The sequence below is a fragment of the Rhincodon typus genome, chromosome 17 (assembly GCF_021869965.1).
Source record: "Rhincodon typus isolate 14 chromosome 17, sRhiTyp1.1, whole genome shotgun sequence".
Classification (NCBI taxonomy): Eukaryota; Metazoa; Chordata; class Chondrichthyes; order Orectolobiformes; family Rhincodontidae; genus Rhincodon; species Rhincodon typus.
In genome coordinates, this window is record NC_063348.1 from 23,125,528 (window position 1) to 23,149,397 (window position 23,870).

The window sequence follows — 23,870 nt, forward strand, 5'->3', positions numbered from 1 at the left end:
GCTGCTTGGCCTGCTGTGTTCATCCAGCCCTGCACCTTGTTGTCTCAAAGTTGAGAGGGTGTTGACTTTAGTAGCTGATGGTACAACATGGCATAAGATCTAGTAACAAGTAGCAGGTCATGTTCCAGTAGGTTGCAAATGTCAATGCTTACTTACTTTGAGACCCTGCACTTCCTAAGAAGCTGGTTTTCTGACATGTTGAGGAAAATCATCCTCATTATAAATCTCACGTGGAGCTCTTTGCTCACCCTGTCTTGATCTATGGAGCAGCAGGTTTGCGAGGAACAGGTTGTTGCTGTTGTAGCTGCTATTCCTGAGGGATTCCTATCTGTCCAAACTAGCTGCAGTTAAATTGGACATTGATAATTTGGACCCAGATTCCCAATGTGCTGTCCATTTCAGTCATTTTAAATCCCCCGAATCTATGCGCTCTTACAGGTTCAAATTTTTTCCAGCAGCGAACCAAAGACCAGAGAAGGGGGTGAAACTAAACACTGCCGAAATCCTTAAATGCCACCTAATTCCTAATAAACTGCTGATCGCCTGCCATTTCCTCCTGTTACTGGTTGTCCCTCTTCATGTGTTGTCTTTTTATCTCTCTTTTAACAAACTGTTCATATTTTACTATTAAAAAGTCAGATTTCAGACCACAAGGTCACACGTTCACCCTATCAAGTGTGCAGTTTGTCTGAATTAAAACAAGTCCCAGGGATCTCGCTTTTAATCATTATGTACAATTCATCCATTCTGCACGAATGGATACCTCTTATACCTCACAGCCCTGGGGCAAGCTCATTAATGACAACAAAATAATTCAAGGCAATACAGTGCTTTTTTTTTTCACTTGGTTTATGTTCAAATTTCCAATTGTATGTTAGAAAAAAACCCATCTCTTTACAGCTTATTGTTACTAAATTTGTTTTTTTTAAAACGATACTACAGTTGAATGCCGATTCTGAGTTGAAACTACTTCATGGATTAAGATAGGTCGGAGTATGAAATACTATAATATACGATCTCCTCAGCACCAAATGTATGGATGTGATTAACACAAGATTGTCTAGTTTAAGACTGAATCACTCAGCTGGATGTTATGTGAAGCTGGATATGGGGGTGCGCCTGGAGGGAAAGCGAACCCACCCAGAAGAAGCCGACTCTTCAGGCTGCAGCCATAACACTATGGGGGCAGGCTAAAGTTCTGCTCCTCAATGAGAGAAAATCCCACCTTCAGGAGGTGCCAGCCAATCTGTTTGACTGGCAAATACAGGAGAGTCTGGAGTGTTAGAGCTGAGCAGTGGTTGCCAATGGGACTGCTGGTGGGAGCCCCCAGAGGAGATCATGATTGCCCCAGAAAGGAAACTCCTGGGGTTTTAAGATGGAGAGAGATCCCAGAGCCCAGAGAAGGGAAAGAGATAGTTTGGGAGCCAGGATTTGGAGAGTGAGTGGTGTGGGACAAAGGGGGAAATGACATTTTGGGCACTCTAATGCAGGCAAGGCATCTCACTGACTGAGCCCTTCCCCACTTCCTTCAATCCTGCCCTATCCCATCCTGGCCATGTAAAAGGGCCATTTCCCACCTGCTGACCATGATGAGTGTACAATGGCACGAACAGTATAATGTCTAGTTCAATAGACTTATCAACAAGTGTTATAGACATTCATTTATTTATTCACATATAGCAGGTGGGTTGCCTGGCTTATTATGGGGTGATCTGGTGGTGAATAGAATGGTGGTAAGCTTGGAGTCTAACCTATTTTGCCCCAAATCCATTTTATCCCTCCGCCAAAACATACTCAGTGGGCTCACACAAAATCCAGCCCACTTTTGAATATATCCTGACACGATGATAATAACATATGGACTATCAATTTTTAACTGTATGGTCTGATATTAATACCCAAGACCTTCATAGACCAAGATGGTCAATTCAAAGGAAGAAACATGGACATATAATGGTGCAGCAACCATGTGACCATTGATTGAGGCGAGTTCAGGAAACTATGTGGAGTAAACAAAATCATTTGAACTGACATTACCATTTTGTCTAAAGATAAAGGTAATAAATTCACACCTTCTGTTTTAATTCACACTTGTATGAGAAGTTGCACACATTGGGCATTGAAGGGTTGTTGGCAACTATCCAGCTTAGAAAGACAGTGGAGCCTGGAATAAATCCACGGAGGACATTGTCCTGTCACCAAGTCACCCTTTATTTACCAGTGGAAAGTCCTTGACACTGATCCAGCTCCCTCAAAGCCAGTTCTCAGGATGTCTGACACTCCTGTTTTTATCTGTCAGCCAGGGCTCCCTGATCGGATCGCTAACAGTTCCAAGCAGGGAGCTCATATTCTATGAGATCCACCTGGCTGACCTTGTAACAATCACCACGGAGCCAAAGCTGTGAATACCCATAGGCACCATAGCAGAGCAGCTGTAAAAGAGAAGCAACATACATTGGTATCAGCAAGGGATGGAAGACTCTGTCTTTTCCTGTTTCCTTCTCAATGTTGTCAAAAACAGCACTGGTGATATAACAAGGCAAAGAAATTTCCATTCACTCAGAACTCATAGTTTTTCAAATTTCACCACAGCTTAGGATATAAGACTTAAACTAAACAGCCATGGTCTCAGATTTAGTTATGACAATAAAAGGACCCCAAGAGCTTTTTAAACTGCATATTTATTATTCGTATAGAGCTAAATACGCTCCCCTTTTTTAAAATGTTATGCCTGTGTTTGTGTATGTATTTGATGTTGCATTTTATTATATTTTAATGGAGTTGCTAAATAATATGATTCCTTTTTCTTTTACTCAAGAAAATGTTGCATTTTCACCTTAATTTTGACTGGTATTACATTTTAATTGAAGTATAATATTGCTGCAGACTGAAAAGGATTATCATCTTTGTTGCTGCTGAGTGAGGCGAGGGTGAAAAAAAGAAAGCTAGTTCACTCCTCCTCACCTGTTTGTAAGAATTCCCATTTCCATTTTGCAGATGATTTTACCGAATTAAACCAATTCGTGAAAGTTCTAAGGAAATTATATTTTGGAAACTGCTCATGACAGACATTGCTACTGACTATTTACAGATTCTTTTTGTTGTTTATAGGTCAAATTGCTGGGCGTTTACTTCGTTTCCTCGCAGGAGTTTTTGGCCAATGCTTATGTTATCGCAGTCCTTTTGTTTCTTGCCCTTCTTTTGCAAAGGACATTTCTTCAGGCATCTTACTATGTTGCTATAGAAACTGGAATTAACATACGAGGAGCAATTCAGGTATTGTTTTAAGTGCTTCTTATCTAGAAGATCCATTCTGCCATTAGGCTAATTCTTCATTTAAAACTGAAAGAAATTTCCTTCCCAACAAGTGTTCTTAAAATAATAATGCAATTATGCATTAACATGAGATTCCAGATATATTTACTTTGATAGAATAACGATTGGTTCTCTGTCCATAAATTGTACTGAGTGATCAATGTGGTGAGTTATTACAGTGATCATTCTCCAGTATAGCCTGAAGTTAAATCTAAGTATGACCAATGACGTGAACTTCTTTTTGCCTCTGTGAATGTAAACTAAATGTCGGTAAACCTAAATTTAGTACGTGCAGCATGCAGCAACAAAACGTACAAAAGCAGTCTCGCATTGTTGAAAAACTAATATATTCAATGTGCTTGCTGCTGGCATGTGTCTGGAATTTATATCACAGGTTTCCTCATTCCTAATACTGACTTGCTCTTCACTTCTCACTTATAAACATAATGAGGGAGAAATCATTCACGTAGCACTGCTTGAGATAGAATTACACAAATCTACATCAATTTCCTAAAGGTCAGCATCACTACAGGACACTCCTGTGCGACACATGGATCTCCTCACTGATATCAATGAAGAATCTTGCATGGGCCAATCGTGTAAAGCTGCCTGTCCCCAGGGAATTGACCAAGCCTGTGTAACACCTCTAGAGGTAGTGGTACATGATTTAACTTCTTCACCAAACTTCCAAGTTGGGAGATGCACAATTTCATCATATTTGCTCTTGGCACAATCTAAAGTCCACAAGATTTTTCACGTTTAAATTGTCAGTCTGAATGGGGAATGCTTTAAAAGTGATTTATGACAACAGGAAAGCAATGGTGTTTTTATAGCAAAGATATGTTGTTTAGGGATTGCCCTACTTACATTGCAAACCCTTAATCATATTGTCAATCTCATTGTCATTGGAAGTGTGAAAATCAAGCACTCTGATGAACCAAAGATGCCTGGCGTTCAATTCTTAATAAACGTCCTAAAGACATACAAATGTGAAATCAAGAATAAATTACAATTCTTATGTCAGTTTCGGAAACTACGTCAATAGTTTCTCTTAAAAATTTCACCCACTTAGAAAAGGAGATCTAAACTAACAACTGAAAATTTAGAAGATTTTCTCACAGTTCTGCTGATGGCAGCAAGTGAACAGCAAATAAAAACACTTTCCAAGTGACTTTATGCCAGATTATGAGTAATATTTTGAATTTACTGTGCATACCTCAACTACTTTCATGGTATGTCAACCTCATAGAGCTAAAGGCAGAATCTTTAAATTGTTCACTGTCTGTTTCTCATCTGTGAAGTATATGATCAGCAGTTGAAAATGTGCCAGGAGTCTTGTGTACCAATTTGTCCAATTAAATCAATCATCAGGAAGGTTATTAAATTGACATCTGCTTGTTCTTATGTACAAGGCTTGCTACCTGCACAGTGAGATATCAGTCTGAAGTCCAGGGCTGTGAGTGCTTGCAAAGGCATTATCCCTGAAGCTGTAACCTTGTTATATTTAAGAAAGGAACTTCCACTCCATATGTGTTGCAAAACTCCTTGATTTACGTCAATACATGGTAGATTCTCAAATACAGCCCTCTGGAGTGGTGTGTAAGAATTCTCTCTTCACATATCATGATTTCAAATTCAGATGGAAAACTGCATAAATATTCAAATGACAGCTCTATGCTTGCTGCGACTTTTATAGAAAAATGAGTGATGTATGTGTAGTACTTCTCAGATCTGGTTTCACTCGACATTGAGGCCATACCCAAATATCCTTAAGGGACTGCTGGAGGCCTCAACAAAAAATGTTATTAGCGTTTAGAAACATTTATATGGAGCCAAACAAAAATCTTTTGACCTATTATTATACCCACCTCAGCTCAGGGTGGTCATCTGCATTTCTGTAGTAATTTATGCCTGAAGATAAAATTGATGTTTCCTAAACAGAATTCTGTTACAAAGTTCCTGAAGTATGTTACTGTGTCAAGCTGAAGGTATTTGTCAGTAAGCAAAGAAGCTAAAAGTCCCTGAAAATCCCATAGGAAACAAATTATTCTGGAAGGGTGACATGTTGGAGTTCAGTACCACCAACTGGTGGAGCATAACTTTGCACCTGTAATTTTCCCACATTGCTGAGTGTCAGGATTAACTGGGAGAGAAATGGGAAGGAAGCTTAACCACTGATGCATTTTCTAAAGGAGAAAGGAAGAAAAATAAATAGCTGTTGTTGTGTATCTTAAGATTCAGTCAGAGAGCTTTTGCTTTAGTTAATATAGATTATCAATGAGTCAAACCTTACATATTAGATTAGCCATGTAAGATCATTCTGATTCTTTCTCCACGGTAAAAGGTCTGCAAATGCTATTATCATTTGGAACAGCATGGTGAGAAGGCAAGTGCCTGTCCTAGTGCATTCACCATTGGACTGAAGTAAAAATGAGCAGCAGTGGCAATGAAAAGGGGACAAGGTAAAAATGAATAGCCAAAATTGCTAACAGGAGACAGGCAATGGAGGAAAGGATGGCAATGATGGGGATGAATGTCTGAGAATAGAGTCACTTTCTGAGTTGTCCTGCTTCTCCATAATCTTTGCTGTAGCAGTTCCTCACCCAAGGTCTCAGAGTAGAATTGTTGGAACATCAGAACATGGGCCTTACTTACCCACTAAACTCACCAGAAAAGCCAACAGCTTTCTCTATAAGTGAAATTTTAATGCCATGTTACACCTTAATTTTGCCAAACTACTACGCTAGCACTCCGCTGAAAATTTACTTTGATAAGTGTGTAGTCACATGCCTTTGGATTTAATTATTCTTGGATATTTAATAATTACTTAAAAAATAAGTAATTTTTTTTTTCTTACGTCTGTGTTTTCTCTCTCGTACATGACATAGTATAATTTTCTTTTTCCTGTTTTTATGTCACCTTCCTTACATGGTTTTACAACGATTTCACTGTTCTGCCTCACACCTCCTGACTCAGGTTTTGCAAACTGAGTAAAGATTCTTCAGTCTGATTCATTGATTTGACTGCTGGTGTTTGCAATGTTCACACAGGTTCCAAATACCCTGTGGGGGCCTTTGTGCTAGAGTGGATTTCAAATTGCCTCAAGATCTAATGCAAAAGTCCATAATAGTTATGGAGCCAGGCATAATTAAAATGCTGGCCACAGTATTTCTCTACTCATTATGGTTATAGCTTCTCTCCAGTCTTTCAGTAAAAAATGATAGACTACATTTACCTGTCAAACATGTATCCAGCTGAACATTTCAGCCACAAAGCCCATTTTCTTCATTGGTAAAACTCAAGGCAAATGTTAACAGATTACTTAACTGGAGTCTTTTAATGCTGCTTTACGATTTCAGAAAGCTTTGTTGGTGGTGAGAGAGGGGTTTAAGCTGGGCCTGTGTTTGCCATAGACAAAGGGAGCTTGAAGCCATGTTAATAAAGTAGGTAACATACTGAATCCCTCTCATTTTTATGAATCAAGCAAATCCAAGCTACACTGAGAAACAGGGCATTATGGGCAGTCCTTGTGCCCCTTCCTAAGGGAATGCCGTGGTCACATTTCAAGTCAAAGATTCAGAGTTAAGTATAGGTCCAAACCTCACCCCTATCAAGTTAACTGGGGATTAATGATCTAATTTTATCACAAGAATGTTCTGACTTTCTTTTCACCTTCTGAGGGAAATGACTGCTCTGTGTGAAACTCTCTTAGTGAAATGGCTGGAAGTGAAGACTCAGCAAACAACTAAAGGGTAAACCCTATGCTCTGCTTCATCTACACATGTTTCCGATTGAAACGTTAACGTGCTGACTTCGTATGACCTAGTTTCCTCATTTTCCATCAAGTCAATAAAGACTGATTCTTACAGGGCAGATCTTGACTCACAACTAATTACTAATTTTGGATGAAAAAAAGGCTGTTTTTTGAGTTACAAAAACATAATGAGTCACAAACTATGCGTAAATTAAGCAGAAATAGAGATTTGCAGAGATAATCAAGGCAGCAATTAACAGTCGTTTAATCTGGGGTGAGTTTAGACAGGAGGCCATCAAGAAGATTAGTTTTGCTTGGTTGAAGGATATAATGATCAGATGAGAGGAGTATAAATTTGTTACTTTCTGTGGCCCCCATCTTACCTTGAATTTGAAATTAACAACAGGAAACCTGGAAGTACAGACTGACCATATGCCAGATAGAGACTTTGTCACAGTGGGTGGTAGCTCCACCTCTGAACCATATTCTTGGTTCACTTCCCACTCATTGGCTTGCTGGTTATGGATGGTGTTCGTGATGTGACCAACTACGTTGATTACCAACCTGCAAAACCTTCCAAAACACATGTGACAAGTACTAAGTGTAGGAGAGTTTCCAGGTCAAGCAGAAATGTATGGTGGCTGCAATGCAATCCCCATTCCACTTCAAAAGATTCCACACACAGGTTCTCATCAGGGGCTGAATACTTTTCGCTTTCTGTAGGTTTCCCACGTTTGGCCAATATATTGACCAGGAATGACCTTTGGGGATTGTGGAGAATAGTGGCTGCGGATTCCAGCCATGAGATTGGAGTGAGGGATGAGGCCGAGATGGTCGCTAGGGGTGTCAATTGGGGGTGAAGCTGGGCCTCAATTATAGTATGGGTGGCAAAAAACGATAGGGAAGCATGTGTTGGTTAGGGAGGGCAGTCAGATGATGGCTGTGAGGAGGAGATAGTTGTGAAGGTGTTGTATACTTGAAATGGGTCAGAGGCTGGTTTTCTAGAAACCTTGTTGATCCTCCAGGTCCATTAGCAGTGCCGTAAATGCAATTACATTATGGTTTCAGCATTACTGAGTGTTTATCTCAAATTTGGATGAAGATTTGTTAGTGGCCATAGTCCAACAGAATTATATTGCCCTACTTGATGGTGAAAATACAAAATGTAAGGAACACTGCTAAAAACCAATGACCATTCACTGATGAGAGAAGTGACCACATCTTCCTTGAGTGTGGGAAACAGTCAGACTGATCTTAGCTTTGTTCATCAACAATAAAGTAGCATCATTGGTATTCTACACTTAATACCCTGTTCCAATTCAATTCCTCCCATCGCAACATTACCAGGGCCTTTTTCAATTTCACCCATTTGCTCAGCTGGATCAGGTGAGGGCCTCATTAGATTTTTCAAATCAAACTACTGTGACATGTATAGGATCCTGGTGAAAATTTCAAGGTACGCTTAAGCAGAACATACGCTCCACGGTGTCTACACATTTGCATTGAGTAGTGGGCAGCCGATCCAGTGGTCTTTGAAGTGCCCTTAAAGGCCATTCAGAAAATAACCTAGGAAATAATGATTTTTTTAAAACTATACCAGTATTAACAGGAGTGAACTACTGATGATATTCCAAGAATAATTGCCCATCACATGGTTGGGCTGTTAATTGGTGAATTTCTAGTCCTTCCAGAACCACTGAGATACCTGTCATTCATAGGTGGAACAGAAATGAGTTCGTGAGCCTGATCAGTTACCAACCATTATGCTCTATCAGGGAGACCAAAATTTCTAGTAAGGCTGGAACAGCTGACCTATGTTTGTTAAATGAATTAAAAAGTATTTGAGTTCATACAATTTAATTTTATTAATGGTTTGCTGTCACTTCAAGTCCTGCACTAATATAGTCACAATTACTTAGTTTTACACTATTCAAAATCTTGTAAAAAATATATTAAGACTTGTTGGTGGAGAATTTTCCTTACGGTTTCTCACAGTAACTGTAATTCATTTTTGTTTTTACTACAGACAAAGATCTACAACAAGATTCTTCGTTTGTCAACCTCAAACATGTCCATGGGGGAGATGACAGTTGGACAGATTTGCAATCTGATTGCCATAGATACAAATCAGCTAATGTGGTTTTTCTTTCTCTCTCCAAATCTATGGGCCATGCCTGTGCAGGTAATCACATTTTATATGTGTTTGTTAAATCTCTATTATCACAGCCATCACAACTTTAGTGATCGTAGTGCAGACATATAACATCAATCAGAGTATTGGAAAGATAAGAGACTTATCCCTTGAAATTGAATATAACTTGCATAAATTAGGCATTGCTACCATGTCTACTGGTGCCAAGAGGCGATAGCTTTTTCAGTGTCCTCCCAACTTAGAAGTAGACATCAGACCAGAATGAATATACCAGGCCCCGGTCCTACATTGAAATTCCTAGGTGATCTTTTAAGGGCTGAACAATTTCCCTTGAAGCACTGAGACCAAACGTGGGGACTCAGAACAGTAACAAGTTATGTCAGAGTTCTCACACCTCGATCCTCACAGTGAGTGAAGCTGAGATCAGCTGATGGTGTGTCTGAAGAAGACAACAGTCCCTAACTACAGAAGAATAACTCTGGAGATCCAGACTCGGATTGTTGATTTTTTAGAACATGTTTGTACATGGCGCACTAACAAAGCAGGGTTGCTGGAAGCACGTTCAGAATGAGAAGGTTTAGCATCTCTCCATTTGATCAGACATAAATTTCCAAATTGAAAGTAGTTTGAGCTCTTGAAAAAGCGTACTTTAAATGGTAACATTCTCACTTCTGAGGTAGAGGATTATGAGATAAAGCCGTCTTCATGATTTCAGTAATAATAGAACATCAGAACTAGTGCTTCATTGTTAAGATTCATATTTAACATGAGATGTTCAACCAAGGCCTTTTTCGGATATAGGTAAACAATCCTGTGCCATGATTCAACAAGAGTCAAATTGCAAGATGTCCTGCCTGATACTTTTCTCAAATAGCCCCATCAAACATCCAGATTAACTGGCTGTGCACGTAAATTGTGTGTAAGTCAGTTATTATGTCTGCTTCTTGATGACAGTAGCTGTACTTCATAGCATTAGAATTATTGTGCTTTGGGACAACATCACAGTCCTAACAACATGATATGAACACCATGGAAAGGTAAATCCTTTCATTAATTTTCCCACTTGTTTAATTTTGCTCATCCAAAAGTTGAATTTTGGTTATTAAATGGCTTTAGCAGTACATTATTTCTGCTTCTTGTGATGAGTACAAACATGTTGGAGTAATTCTAAAGCTTGTGAAAACATAGGAAAGTTGTATAGGCAGGTGGAAGGTTCAAGAGATTCAGCTGGGGACTATGGGTTTCCACCCATGTTGTGGAGTTTAATTTCAATACAAATCTTTTGCGCTGGACAGATTCACTGCCTAGAAGTCAGACTGATTGATTGAAAGGTTTGGTCTCTAGTCAGAAAATGAGGACTCTGGAGCAGACTGCAAGGATTGGTCAGACTGCTCCCGGATCTGGTGTTTGGGGAGCGATGATTCCAATCCTTGGAAGTAGATGAAATCTGTAACTGGGGAGTCGGGGGTGTCAAGAAGGAAGCACTCCTTTCCTTCCAGCCCCAAGAGATACTGTATTGACACTTACTTTTCTCCCCATAGTTATCCTCACTTCCTTCCATTTGTGGAGTTTTCCAAAGTCTAGGAACAATCTTTAAATTTCTAACTTACCTCCTGCGAGCAGATTGATTGTCTGCCCATTGTCCAACCTCCACTAAACCCAGTTGAGGGATGAGACACTATTTGGGGTCAGATTCCAACTTTTAAAGTTCTGATACCTGACTTGCTCTCCGTGTGAAATGTGTGAAGAACAACTGAGGCTGGATTGAGTACTTGGGAAAATTTCCAGTTGGTATTTCTACAATACCTACATGTACACAAATAAGTGTAAGAAGAGTATTTTTATGGTTTCATCTTTTCCTAATTTTTCTGCTGCATATATTTGCTCTTTTTGATGATTTAACTCAATGGTTTTTCAGATGTTCACAGTTCTTTGTTTTAGTTTGTAATGTTTTGTGACTGTGTGTTGCTCCAAAATATTCACCTGTACTGGATGTTTTATTGAGCTTTGGTCCTGTGAATAACCATGCCTCTGATGGACACGTAAGAGAGAATTATACATCTGTGTGATTGAGACAAAGTGAGCACAGACTCTTTTCTAATTTACTTGGAAAGGAAAACCTGAAATAGAGTACTTTACGTTCAAATTTTCTTTAAGAGCTTTCATGTAGCTCTTAGGCACATGAAATCAATTCCACAGATTTTTGTCAAGTGTTATGATCAGCCTGCTGCTGCTCATTTAAGGAAAAATTATTATTACGATGGTAATTCCCAGGACCAGTAGGTGCTGTGCATATGGTTCATGTTACGACCTGTTCCCAGATGACATTCCAGACAGACTACTTCAAGTTTTTAAGCTTCTGGCTGAGGAGGGATGAACTGGTTCCCCTTCATTATTCACTGGCCCTTAAGTTGATCACAACAAGGTTAATTTAAGAAGAATGCCCTCCCTTGCCGATATCTTCCACACTCAAATGAATTGTGTTTTAAAAGGAGCCAATTTAACCAGGCTTTCTGGAGTTAACAAAAGAGTAAGTTTATTAGTTACTAAAAGCAAGAAGAAATCATAGTGCAGCACAAACACACACTGGTAAGGAGAAAGAAGTGAGTCCAAAAAAAACCAAAGTGAAATAAAAGCAATGTGAAAAAATCTCTGAGCCATTCGTAAAGAATAGATATTCGAAGGTTATGACTGTTGCAGTGAATGTAACCAATTGTGTTGACATTGATAATCAAACTGTTGATTTTGAGAATTTTGTCTTTTGTGGGCTCATTGAAATTCCTTTGGCCTGGTTCCTTTCAACAGTTGTTGGCTGTTAGGCCAAGAACGCACACAGACCAGAGTTGTAGCTTGCTTTTAACCCTATCTCTGTGTATTCTTGAAAGCTGAAGATGTCCCTTGATCAGACTGCTGTCATTTTTAACCATCATGTTCACAGTCTGAGACACTCACAGGGGATTACAATTCAGTTCGTAGCTTGTTTTTCCCTTGAAGCTTCCTTGACATTATCAGGTGTGACTTGTCACAATTTCTTTACAGACAGCCACTGGATTCACAGCTGCAGTAATTTCAGCTAAATAAATTCTCTTTGAAAAACACATATTGGAATTTAAAAGTTCACTATGTCCATAGGTGATCAGGAGTTATGATCACAGTCATGGCAATGTGTACATAGGATACTTGTAATCATAATTCCTACAATTACAAGTGTTTTTATCTTATTACACAACACAGTCTGGAGTGCTATCATAACAACAGCAGTATACCACTCACATTTTCATTTGAATTCTTAGCAGGTTTTTTTTATGTTGTGAATGACTGGGATTACCTTCAAGTTTCCTTCTAGTCACACAATATCTTAAACTCAGCGTAGTGCCTCATAGTCCTTGATCATTGTTAGGCTAAATTGTTGGAATTCTGTAATACCATTCAGACATATCTTTAGCATAAAGACTGCTTTTGTCTAAGGAGGAGGACCATGATTACCTCAGAGTTACCAAAAGATGAACAATAAAAATTGAAGTTCTCATTGTGTCTTTCAAATCTTAATAATGAACTCCAATAAAAAAAGTATTTTTATAACTAATCCAGAGATCCACAAGAAAGGGTCATTGGCAGACAAAGCTAAGCTGTACCCCACCACAGTTTTAAGATGGGCAGGATAGAAGGCTTGCATTGCTTGAGCTCTTCTAAGGCTTGGTTGAGCATAAATGGCTCTAGGATGGGATTATGCAATATCCTGGTGCTCCCTTCAAGTCTTTTGAGATCCTGTGGCACCACAAGGTACAATTTCTTTCTTGATAATGTAAAAAATATTGTATTCCATCTTGATATACAAGTTTTAATTTGCTGGAAGCTGTTATTTTAGTGGACATTTATATGTCTCCCCAAGGGGACATGTGTTGGAAATTATCCATACTTGTGAATTAGAACACCTAATGCTATTTTACTGACTTGGACAACATTGGCAGAAGAAGAAGGTAAGGAGTGTGAGTTATCCTGTGGGGTGCCATTGACTTTATTTTTCTCTGCATTTTCTGCATATAGCACTACAGTACTATAAAATGTTTAATATTTTACATTTGTGTATATGCCATACATTTCTTGTCATCAAATCCACTGAGAAAATTCCCATAATTAAGCTAACAAGATATTCATAGAGTGAATCCAAAAGGCTGTCCCACAATCACTTGTAAAGAGATTGAGCATATACAAGCTAATGGTCTATACTTTTGGTAAATTGATATCACAGTCCCATTGCAAGTGAGAGAGCACTGTCATTGGTTACAGTGCTGAAATCTAAACAAGATAATACTTCTGTTCATTTTGGTATAAAATTTTATCCTGAGAAATGCTCTTCTACAGATATAGGTCAGCTGTGTGTTTTTGCATAACTTCTAGAAGCCATCCCGCAATGAACAAGTTCCTGACCACAGGTAGCTATTGCCTGTAGTAAATAGGAGATTCACTTAACATAACAAGGCAAGAGTGAAATCGTCAGATTTCCCCATTATGTATACTATCCTGGCTTTTCAGCTATCATTGGTAACAAGACAAAAAGGTAGAGCAATGTTTTATTTTCCAAACTTTAAAAGAATGTATCCCAGATGCAACCAATTAATGCTCACCTTGACTATACAATATTGGCTGAAAATGGAATCAAGAATCAAATCCCTATTTATTTCTGATTATTTTACTTATTTTGTTGTCAGACTATGGTAACAGTGGAGAATATTCACTCACAGGGAGGGTTCAAAATTGTTCAGGAAGAGGTACTGGATAGAATCTCCCCATATTTAAACTTGACAAGGCATTGGTACTGAATGAGATGCATCCAAGGACTATGAAAGAAGTGAGAGTCGAAATTGCAGTAGAACTGGCCATAATTTTTCTTTCTTGTTGGTTCTCTTACTTTTCCTGATATATATTAGATTTAGATCTTGGTGTGCAGGACAATTCAAAGTTTACAGACCATACAATACTTGGAAGCACTGTTAAATATGAGGAGGACAGTGTAGAGCTTAAAAGAGACATTGACAAGTTGGTGGAATGGTAGATAGGTGTCATAGAAACATAGAAAGTAGGAGCAGGCTTGGACATTAGACCCTTCAAGTCTAGTCTGTCATTCAATATGATCATGGCTTATTATCCAATTCATTTCCTTCTTTCTCCCCAAGACTTTTGATCACATTTGCTGAAGAATTTAACTCCTTCTTGAAATCACAAAATGTTTTGGCCTCAACCACTTTCTTTGACAGAGAATTACCACTGTCTGAGTGAAGAAATTTATCCTCATCTCAGTCAGAAAGTAGTAGAGCTGTACAGCATGGAAACAGACTCTTCAGTCCAATTCGTCCATGCTGACCAGATATCCTGAATAAATCTAGTCCCATTTGCCAGCATTTGGCCCATATCCCTCTAAACCCTTCCTATTCATGTATCCGTCCAGATGCCTTTTAAATGTTGTCATTGCACCAGCCTCCACCACTTCCTCTGGCAGCTCATTCCATACATGCATCACCATGAAAAAGTTGCTTCTTAGGTCTTTTTTAAGTCTTGCCCCTCTCACCTTAAACCTATGTCCTCTAGTTTTGGACTCCCCCAACCCAAGGAAAAGACCTTGTCTATTCACCCAATCCATGCCCCTCATGATTTTATAAACCTCTGTAAGGGCACCCCTCAGCCTGCAACACTACAGGGTAATAGCCCCAGCCTATTCAGCTTCTCCTTATAGCTCAAACCCTCTAACCCTGGCAACATCCTTGTAAATCTTTTCTGAATCCTTTCAAGTTTCACAACATCCTTCCTATAGCAGGGAGACCAGCATTACATGCAGTATTCCATAAGTAGCCGAGCCAATGTCCTGTACAGTTGTAACATAACCCCCCAACTCATATACTCAATGCACTGACCGATACAGACCAACATACTAAATGCCTTCTTCACTACCCTGTGTACCTGCGACTCCACTTTCAAGGAACTATGAACCCACACTCCAAGGTCTCTTTGTTCAGCAACACTCCCCAGGACCTTACCATTAAGTGTACAAGTCCTGCCTGATTTGCTTTTCCAAAATGCAGCACCTCACATCTGCCATTCTTCAGCCAATTGGCCCATCTGATCAAGATCCCATTGTACTCTGAGTTAACTTTCTTCACTGTCCACTACACCTCCAGTTTTAGTGTCATCTGCAAAAGTACTAATCATACTTCCTATGTTCATATCCAAATAATTTATGTAAATGACAAAAATCAGTGGGCCCAGCACCGATCCTTGTGGCACACCGCTGGTCACAGGCCTCCAGTCTGAAAAGCAACCCTCCACCACCCCCCTCTGTCTTCTACCTTCAAGCCAGTTCTGTATTCAAATGACACTTTTTCCTTGTAATCCATGTGATCTAACCTTGCTAACCATGAGGAACCTTGTCGAATGCCTTACTGAAGTCCATGTAGATCACGTCCACCACTCTGCCCTCATCAATTCTCTTTGTTACTTCTTCAAAAAACTCAATCAAGTTAGTGAGACATAAAGCCCCTAATGGACTTCCCCATATCCTTAAACTGTGATCCCTAGTTCTGGGGACTCAGTGGTCATGTCAGGAACATCCTCCTTGCATTTATGCTGTCTAGTCCTGTTAGAATTTTATAGGTTTTTATGAGATCCGACCCCTCTCCCATTCTTCTAAACTCCAATGAATATAGTCCTAACCAATCCAATCTCTCTACATATGTCAGTCTGGTAAACCTCTGTTACAATTCCTCCATAGCCATAACATCCACAAAAAAAGACCAAAACTGCACACAATACTCCAGGTTTGGACTCACAGATCAATTTCAATTCGGACAAGTGTGAGGTGATACATTTTGGTAGAAAGAACATAGAATGACAGTCCAAGATAAAGACTACTGCTGTAAAGGTTGTGCAGAAGTAGAGAGACCCCGACGTGTTTGTGCATTAGTCTTTAAAGCTAGCAGATCAGGTGGAGAACAGTTAATAAAGCAAACAGTATCCTAGCTTTTATTGAAATAAGTATGAAGTACAAGAGCAAAGAAGTTATGCTGAATTTGTAAATATTAGTTAGACCTCAGCTGGAATATTGTGTACTGCTCTGGGCACCACTCTCCAGGAAGGCTGCAAACACATTGGAGAGAGTGCGCAAGAAATTTACAAGAATAGTTTGATGGATGAGAAACTTCAGTTGCAAAGATAGATTGGAGAAGTTGAGACTGTTTTCTTAGGAGAGGAGAAGGCCAACAGGAGATCTGGCAGAAATGTTCATAAGTATGATCTATCTGGATGAATAGACAGGGAGAAAGTGTCCCCACTCTTAAATGTATGTATAATGAGAGGGCATATATTTAAAGTCATTTGCTATAGAAGCAAATGTTATATGGGAAAAAAACATTTTCACATAGCACATAGTTAGGGTCTGGAATTCAGAGCCTGGAAGGGCACGGGAGGCAGGTTTAATCAAGACATTCAAGAGGACATTCAGTAACTATTTGGAATGAAACAACATGCAGTAATACAGGAAAAGGCAGAAGAATTTGCACTAGGTCAGAATGTTCATTTAGAGAGTTGGTGCATTCACAATGACCAAATAACCTTCTTCTGCACCACAACAGTTCTGTGATTCTGTGATCTTAGTCGTGGAAATTTATCTGCTTCACTCTAACCACTGATGAATTATCACAAATGTTCAACTTGACAACAATGGCAATCCCGTTGAGTGCCAGGTATGCCTTCTTAACTTAGGTTAGAATGAGAGGTTGGCACCAATGTGGAACCTTGCAGAATAGCTTGAAGATAATGATAATGACTGATGCATGTGTGAGATGTTTACACATTTGCTGCTCATGGTTTGAAGTTTCATTCCTTGCACCTCAAATGACAAACATAGTTATCCATGTCAGCACTGCCATGCTGTTGTGCTATACTGGAGCACCAGGTTGTGTCTCCAGTTTTATAGTGGCATGAAAAAAGGTTAAAACCTCTGCATAGAGCAATATTTTTCAAATGCTCAACTGCAATAACTTGATGAATTAAGATGATGAGTTATGTATAACTACCCTGTGAAGTGTTCAGTTATTCTCAGTTTTGCTGCTTTAATAATTACCTAACCCTCTTCTTTGGCTCAGGAGTCCTGAATATAAAAGCTTTGAATGACATATTCCCAGATCTCCATTAAGACCATCTTCAACATTGTACTGGGAGTGGCCAATGATTTCATTCTGCCTATTTGCTTCGAGCCCTTCGTTCACTATCTCTACATTACAATCATAAACCCAAATTTAAGATTGAGTTGTGAGATATGTAAGATCACTTTGAGGTATACAAAGATGCTGTTCTAACTTGAGATAAGGGACATATGGGAGCTTGTTCCTCTGTTTAACTTGTGCTCCAGATGATTTGATGCTAGGATGAAAAAGTTGATGATTTTTAGAACTCTTGACTTCACTTTCTGGTTTCTTAAATTTCAGTAAGAATTACTTGTGCAAAGCGCCCCAGGATTCATTTTTGATATTATATGGGCAGAATGGACTAGCTGCCAGAGACTTAAGTTCACCAAAACTGCAAGGCATTTGACAGCTCATAGAATTTGTAGTGGAACAGTGTGCTTGAAGACTCCGAAGACTGAGGAATATCTTTCCAGAAAGAGATCAAGAATCCACACAGCTGTTAAAACGTCAAAATATGGGAGTTGATGAATGATGCAGGCAGGTTTGGAAGCTGGTGAGAATTTGTGTTTGAATTCTGCAAACAACAGGAGAATTTCCTGAACTACCCAGTTGTTCAAGCCTCTTCTTTTGATTTTATTGACCCCAGAATTGGGTTGTGTTCTCTGTGCTGTAGATATAGAGGGGGCTGAACAGCACAGATAGCAGTCAGCAGCTATCAGCACCCGCCACTCCACCAATGTAATGTTGTGGGCTTCTTGCTGAGAATGATACAGTCCAACTGAGCATCATGCAGTGCAGTACGCAATGAAAACCTTTATTATTATGAGAGGGGTCCATGGGTGTGCCACAAGCAGGGAGAAGATGCTATGGTTTAAAATGTACCTCCATCGGAAATCTGCTTTTGCATTGCCAAATCCAATCTGTAAACAATGACGACTCTTACACCAAACATCTACCATCAACTTGATGTCATGTTAGTGGACTTTTCATTCACTGATTCTGGTCACCATTAAATCGAACAGGATAATCTTGCCCTTTTCAGTAAAGGAAACATTCGGTAAAAATCGTGCTATTTTAATACTCACATTTTGGCAAATTTTAAGACTTAAGATTTAAATTGTGCTTCTCAGAATTGTCAACTTACTTGAGACCATGATGCTAATAATGTCGGTTGTTATACAGTGAACCCTCCGAATGATTAATTGTGAACTGCTGAGCAGTAGAAATAAGCGCTGACTAAATATCGGATGATCTGCATGACAATGTATTTGAAAAAGCAGATCAATGCAGAGCTTGGATAGAAAGAAAGCCAGGTACAACTTTGTAAAATAAATGACTGCAGTCTGAGTGAAAGTCTGAGGTGTTGGGAAAATATGGGCCGAGTATTTTTGAAGCAGCAGGGTTCTTGTCAGCCAGCTGGTTAGTCGATGAGAAATCGATGTTGCCTCTATGAGGGAAGGCCAGCTCAAGCTCATGTCGATCAGGCAGCGGTGAGACCACTGGAAGGCATTTACCTGGAAAAATGACTCTGAGGGCCTAGTCACCCAGGAGAGCTGCGGAGCAATCAGAGACCCGTGGTGGAGGTCCTGGATGTAGGTGGATGAGCAGCACCCCCCAAACCCACACCCCCTGCCCAACCCCACATCCCCCTCCCCACCCGCCAGGGAGTCCCAGGATCATAGTGAACCCAAGACAAAGGTAAGTAATTTGTGAGGGACTGATTGTCCTTCGTCATGGAGAGATAAGGCAAAGGTGTTGAAAATAAAAGCAGGGGTATGACTCCCAGAGGGACAGCCTGCCCAATCTTGAGTTCTCCTAATCAGGCACTGATTGTCTTGAATGGAGGGATGCCACCCATGCCACCCATGCCAATGTGACAAAGGGTGACCTTGTCTGGTACACTGTATGGTGACAGGTCCATTTGTAGCTGGCTTAATCCCTGCAATAGTGGACTGAGCCCTTTAAGTGACCCATAATTGGCCACCTCAATTGGCAGCGGGCAGAGGGGAAAGAATATGACAAAATCAATTACAGGCCTTCCACCTGTTTCAAGGTGAGAAGATTCTAGGAATTGGGAATGAATAGGATTGGGAATAATTAAGGACCCTTCTCGATTCCAATTTCACCGCCTCACCAGATGTTTTCACCCTTTGAGTCTTGCAGTATTATATGACATAGTGACTGGGCATTCATAATTCTTTCAGATAAACCCTCACATAATCCTGGGCATTATTTATGTCAGGAATAGGATTTCATGAGAAGATTTATTGTAATTGAGCCTCTGAGGGATAAAACAGAATCTATATTTTACCTAGTAATCAAAAAATCATTGACCTTAGAACAGCTGATGAAGAACTCAAACCAATAATAAAGTTAATGACTGAAACACAGCATCAGCTGATTCCGATGATTGACATGCCCCAGCAAGCAGCTGCTATGAAACATTATCTTGTGGTCATATTTGAGATCAGAAGACTGACTAACTCTTGGCAGAGTTCAGGCAGTACACCATTAGTCCCCTACTTACACAACCCACCCAGTTCCCTCTTGACTTCAGTATAAAGGAAAATTGAGCTGAGTGTGTAATGTACAGCCAATATGTTACTACCCATCTGCTACCATCACAACATAATCAAAACATCCCTCCGCGGTTTAACCCATATAAAGAGCCATTGAATATTAATTTATTGTACTTGCTGGTACCAGTGCAATGTGTCCTTATTTTGTTATTCATTCCTGTGATATAAATATCGCTGATGGAGCCAGTATTGATTCCACATCCAGTTGCCCTGGAAAAGTTGGTAGTAAGCCACCTTTTTGAACTGCTGTAGTCCATGGTGTAGGTAGACCCACAGTGCGGTACAGAAGAGAGTTCCAGGATTTTAATGCAGCAACATTGATCGAATGGCAATATATTTCCAAGTCAGGATGATGTGTGGCTTGGAGTCAACTTGCAGGTGGCTGCAAGACCAGATTAGAGGCTGGGAATCTTGGGACAAGTTACTCACCTCCTCACTCCCCAAAGCCTGTCCACCATCTACAAAGCACAGTCAGGATTGTGATTGATTACGGTCCACTTGTCTGGATGGATGCAATGCCAACAACAGTGAAGAATCTCACCAGCATTTGGGACAAAGCAACCCCCTTGATGTTGACTTGAATTGAATTCCATCACCTTCAACATTCACCATCAGTGCACTTGGTTTGTGTCTGCTGTCCTTGTCCTTCTGTGTGGTAGAGGTCATGGGTTAGGAAGGTGCTGATGAAGAACTACTGCAGCGCATCTTGTACCTGGCATGCAGTGCTGTAACTGTGCATTGGTGGTAATTAAAAAATGATATTTCCTTGCCCATATTTGATCTGATGCCATGAGACTTCATGGAGTCTGGAGTTAATGTTAAGGATTCCCAGGACAGTTCCCTCACTGATGTATACCACTGTGCCTCCACTTCTGCTGGGTCTGTCGTGCTGGTATAGGTCAGGACATATACAGGAACAGTGATGTCAGGAACATGGTCTGTAAGTGTGATTCCATCTGATTATGTCAGGCTTTTGCTTGACTTCCCTGAGTTGATTCAACTGCTTGGGCACTTCAGAGTCAACTAGTCATCCAATGTAGGCCAGGCCAGATAAGGATGGCAGATTTTCCAGCCTGATAGGCATTAGTGAACCAGATGGATTTTTATGACTTTTAAAATATAGTTACTGAATATTATTTTTTAATTTAAAATCAATATTAAATAATTATTAGATATAAAACTTTGCTACCTTTACTGACACTGGCCTTTTTAATTCCTGATTTATTTCATTAGCTCAAATTCTGCAAGCTGTGTGGTAGAATATGAATCTATATCCTCAAGAATTAGTTGGGACCTCTGTATTACTTACTGTCCGGTGATATTTCCACTATACCATTATCTCCCCAGTGGTCTACATTTATTTGAGATGCCTGCAAGGTATAGAAGGTCATTCCTAATGATGTGTGATTATTCAGTTCCTGGGAAAGCTCTCTAGTCATGTTTCATGTTGAACATGAGGAGTGAGTCTTGTTAGCAATTCAACAGTGATGGCCGTATCACAATCAAATCAGTCATGTCATTGAAGATGTCCAGGATTCACTAGTTAGTAGTTAAGAGCTGAATCCAGCCTGGTTTGTTTTCTGTTCCCAAAACCAATCAGACTGAAACTAATTGGATTGTGCAAAATTGTAGTCTTAGTATTGCTGCTTAGTATCTGAGATGAGCAAACTCATTGCATACTTAGGAATGGAACGTAAGACCTTACTAGTCCATACAGCTCAGTTCCATGTCGTTTGGAAGCAATCAGTGGCGTCCTGATGTCTGTAAGGTTGTTACACAATGATAACTTTCTTGAATATTGTTGAAAAAAGACACATTTTGTTGAACATTGTTGTCTTGCTCTCATCAGGACAGTTTACAAGAATGTCTGTGTCAGAAAAAATAAAACATCATTTATACTGTCTGGCTGGTACGTGGACTCTGATTGAGAGAGATGTTGCAGTGAAGAAAGCACCAGTTCATAATTATTGACAGTTAATTGCTAAGCTTGTTTAAATTTTAAATGAGGCAGGCTGAAGATTCTGATTGCTCTGAGGATTGATGCAACAATAATTAGCACCTATTTTGTTGAGTTGTAGATGTTATTTGTCAGAAAAAAAAATCAGAGCCCTGTGTAATTTTCTTATTGATGAGGAGAGGATTCTAACTTGAAAAAAAATTGCTACATAATGTAGATAATAGTTATGAAGTGAACAGGATATGGATTACCTGTAGTTCAAATAGTTAAGTAGAGTCAATTGAATATCTGTCTAAATGCACATTTTAATTTCTTACAGATAATTGTAGGTGTGATTCTTCTCTACTACCTCCTTGGAATTAGTGCCTTAATTGGAGCGACTGTAATTGCAGTGCTGGCCCCAGTCCAATACTTTGTAGCAACGAAATTCTCTCAGGCCCAGCGAAGCACATTGGTGAGTATCACTTATACAAATGCTGGTTTGTGAATGGGCATAGTTTCTGTTCTTCTGTTCTGCTCTCATATGGTATATTTACCAAAAATGCCGGCAACCAAGAGATGTTGTCATGAAGTTATATCTTTGCTATTCTACCAACCACTATTGAGCAGGGCACAAGAGAATAGTAGAGGTTAGTCCAACAATCAGTCCATTCTGAAAAAGTATCTTCAAATTGCCACTTCCCTTCTAAGAATGCAAACAAGAATGGAGCTTTGTTGAGTGAGCTAAACTGGGATGTTTTACAGATCCCAAGTATATAGATTAGTGCTTATATTTCTGAGGGATTGTATAGAATATGATGATGTCAAAGGCTGTCAAATCCTTAAATCTCCAAAACTACAAGTTTGATTTCATCTATAGGAAATAAAGAAATGAGGAGTCTTTATTTAATAGTAAGAGCCTGGAAAATGACAACACGTAAAGGTACCTGAGTGTCCTTCATAATGCACAGAAAGCTAACACGGAGGTTTAGCAAGTGACTAGGAAAATAAATGGTATGTTATCCTTTATTGCAAGGCCATTTGAGTGCAAGTATAAAGGCATCTTGCTGATATCTTATAGTGCATTGGTGAGACCACATTAGGAGTATTGTGTACAGTTTTGGTCTCCTTGCCTAGGGAATGATACACTTGCCGTAGAGGAACTGCAAAGAAGGTTCACTGGATTGATCCCTTGGATATCAGGATTTTCCTATGTGGAGGGATTGAGAAGACTATGCCTATAGTCCCAAAGTTTGAGAGATTAAGAGGTGATTTTTACATGGTTCAACTGGACTTACAATAAATATTAATGGCTTGGAAGAAGGAAGCAAATGTACAGTAGCCAGATTTGCAGATAAGACAAAATATAGATGGAAAGGCAGATTAGAAACAAAATTTACAGAGAAATATTGTTAGATTAAGTAAGTGGGTAAGAAGTTGGCAATTGAAGTTTAATGTGGGAAAATGTGAAGTTGTTCATTTTGGAAGGGAGAACAAAAGAACAGTATTAGTTAAATGTAGATAAACTTCAGAAAGCTGCAACACAAAGGGATTTAGGGATACTTGTATATAAAATTCTTATGAGTAGACATAGGAAGGATGCTTCCTGGCTTGGTGGGAAGAGTGGGATGGGACAAGGGTATCTAGAATGAAGAGACACAGCTCAGAATAAGAGGTAGGCCACTTGGCACTGAGAGAGAAGGAATTTATTCACTCAGAGGGTGGTGAATCTTTGGAGTTCTCTACGCGAGAGGGCTGTGGAAGCTCAGTTATTGAGTATGTTCAAGACAGGGCTTGATATCTTTCTCGATATGAAAGATATTGAGGGATAGCCAGGAAAATAGCATTGAGGTAGAAAATCAGTTGAATGGTGGGGAATGTATGATGGACAAATAGCCCACTCCTGCTCCTACTTCCTACTTCTGTATGTTCCTTGTAGGTTTTCTCAGCAAAG

At 39.6% G+C, this 23,870-nt stretch overlaps 1 protein-coding gene across 1 annotated transcript in view; it reads left to right on the plus strand.

The window, feature by feature from the left end:
- abcc8 (ATP-binding cassette, sub-family C (CFTR/MRP), member 8) overlaps nt 1–23,870 on the plus strand; it is a 202,470-nt gene that overhangs the window by 61,134 nt on the left and 117,466 nt on the right. Inside the window, exons 7-9 of the mRNA XM_048606980.1 lie at nt 3,112–3,276; nt 9,096–9,251; nt 22,257–22,391. Coding sequence (XP_048462937.1) covers nt 3,112–3,276; nt 9,096–9,251; nt 22,257–22,391 — 456 coding nt within the window. The remainder of the gene's footprint in view (nt 1–3,111; nt 3,277–9,095; nt 9,252–22,256; nt 22,392–23,870) is intronic.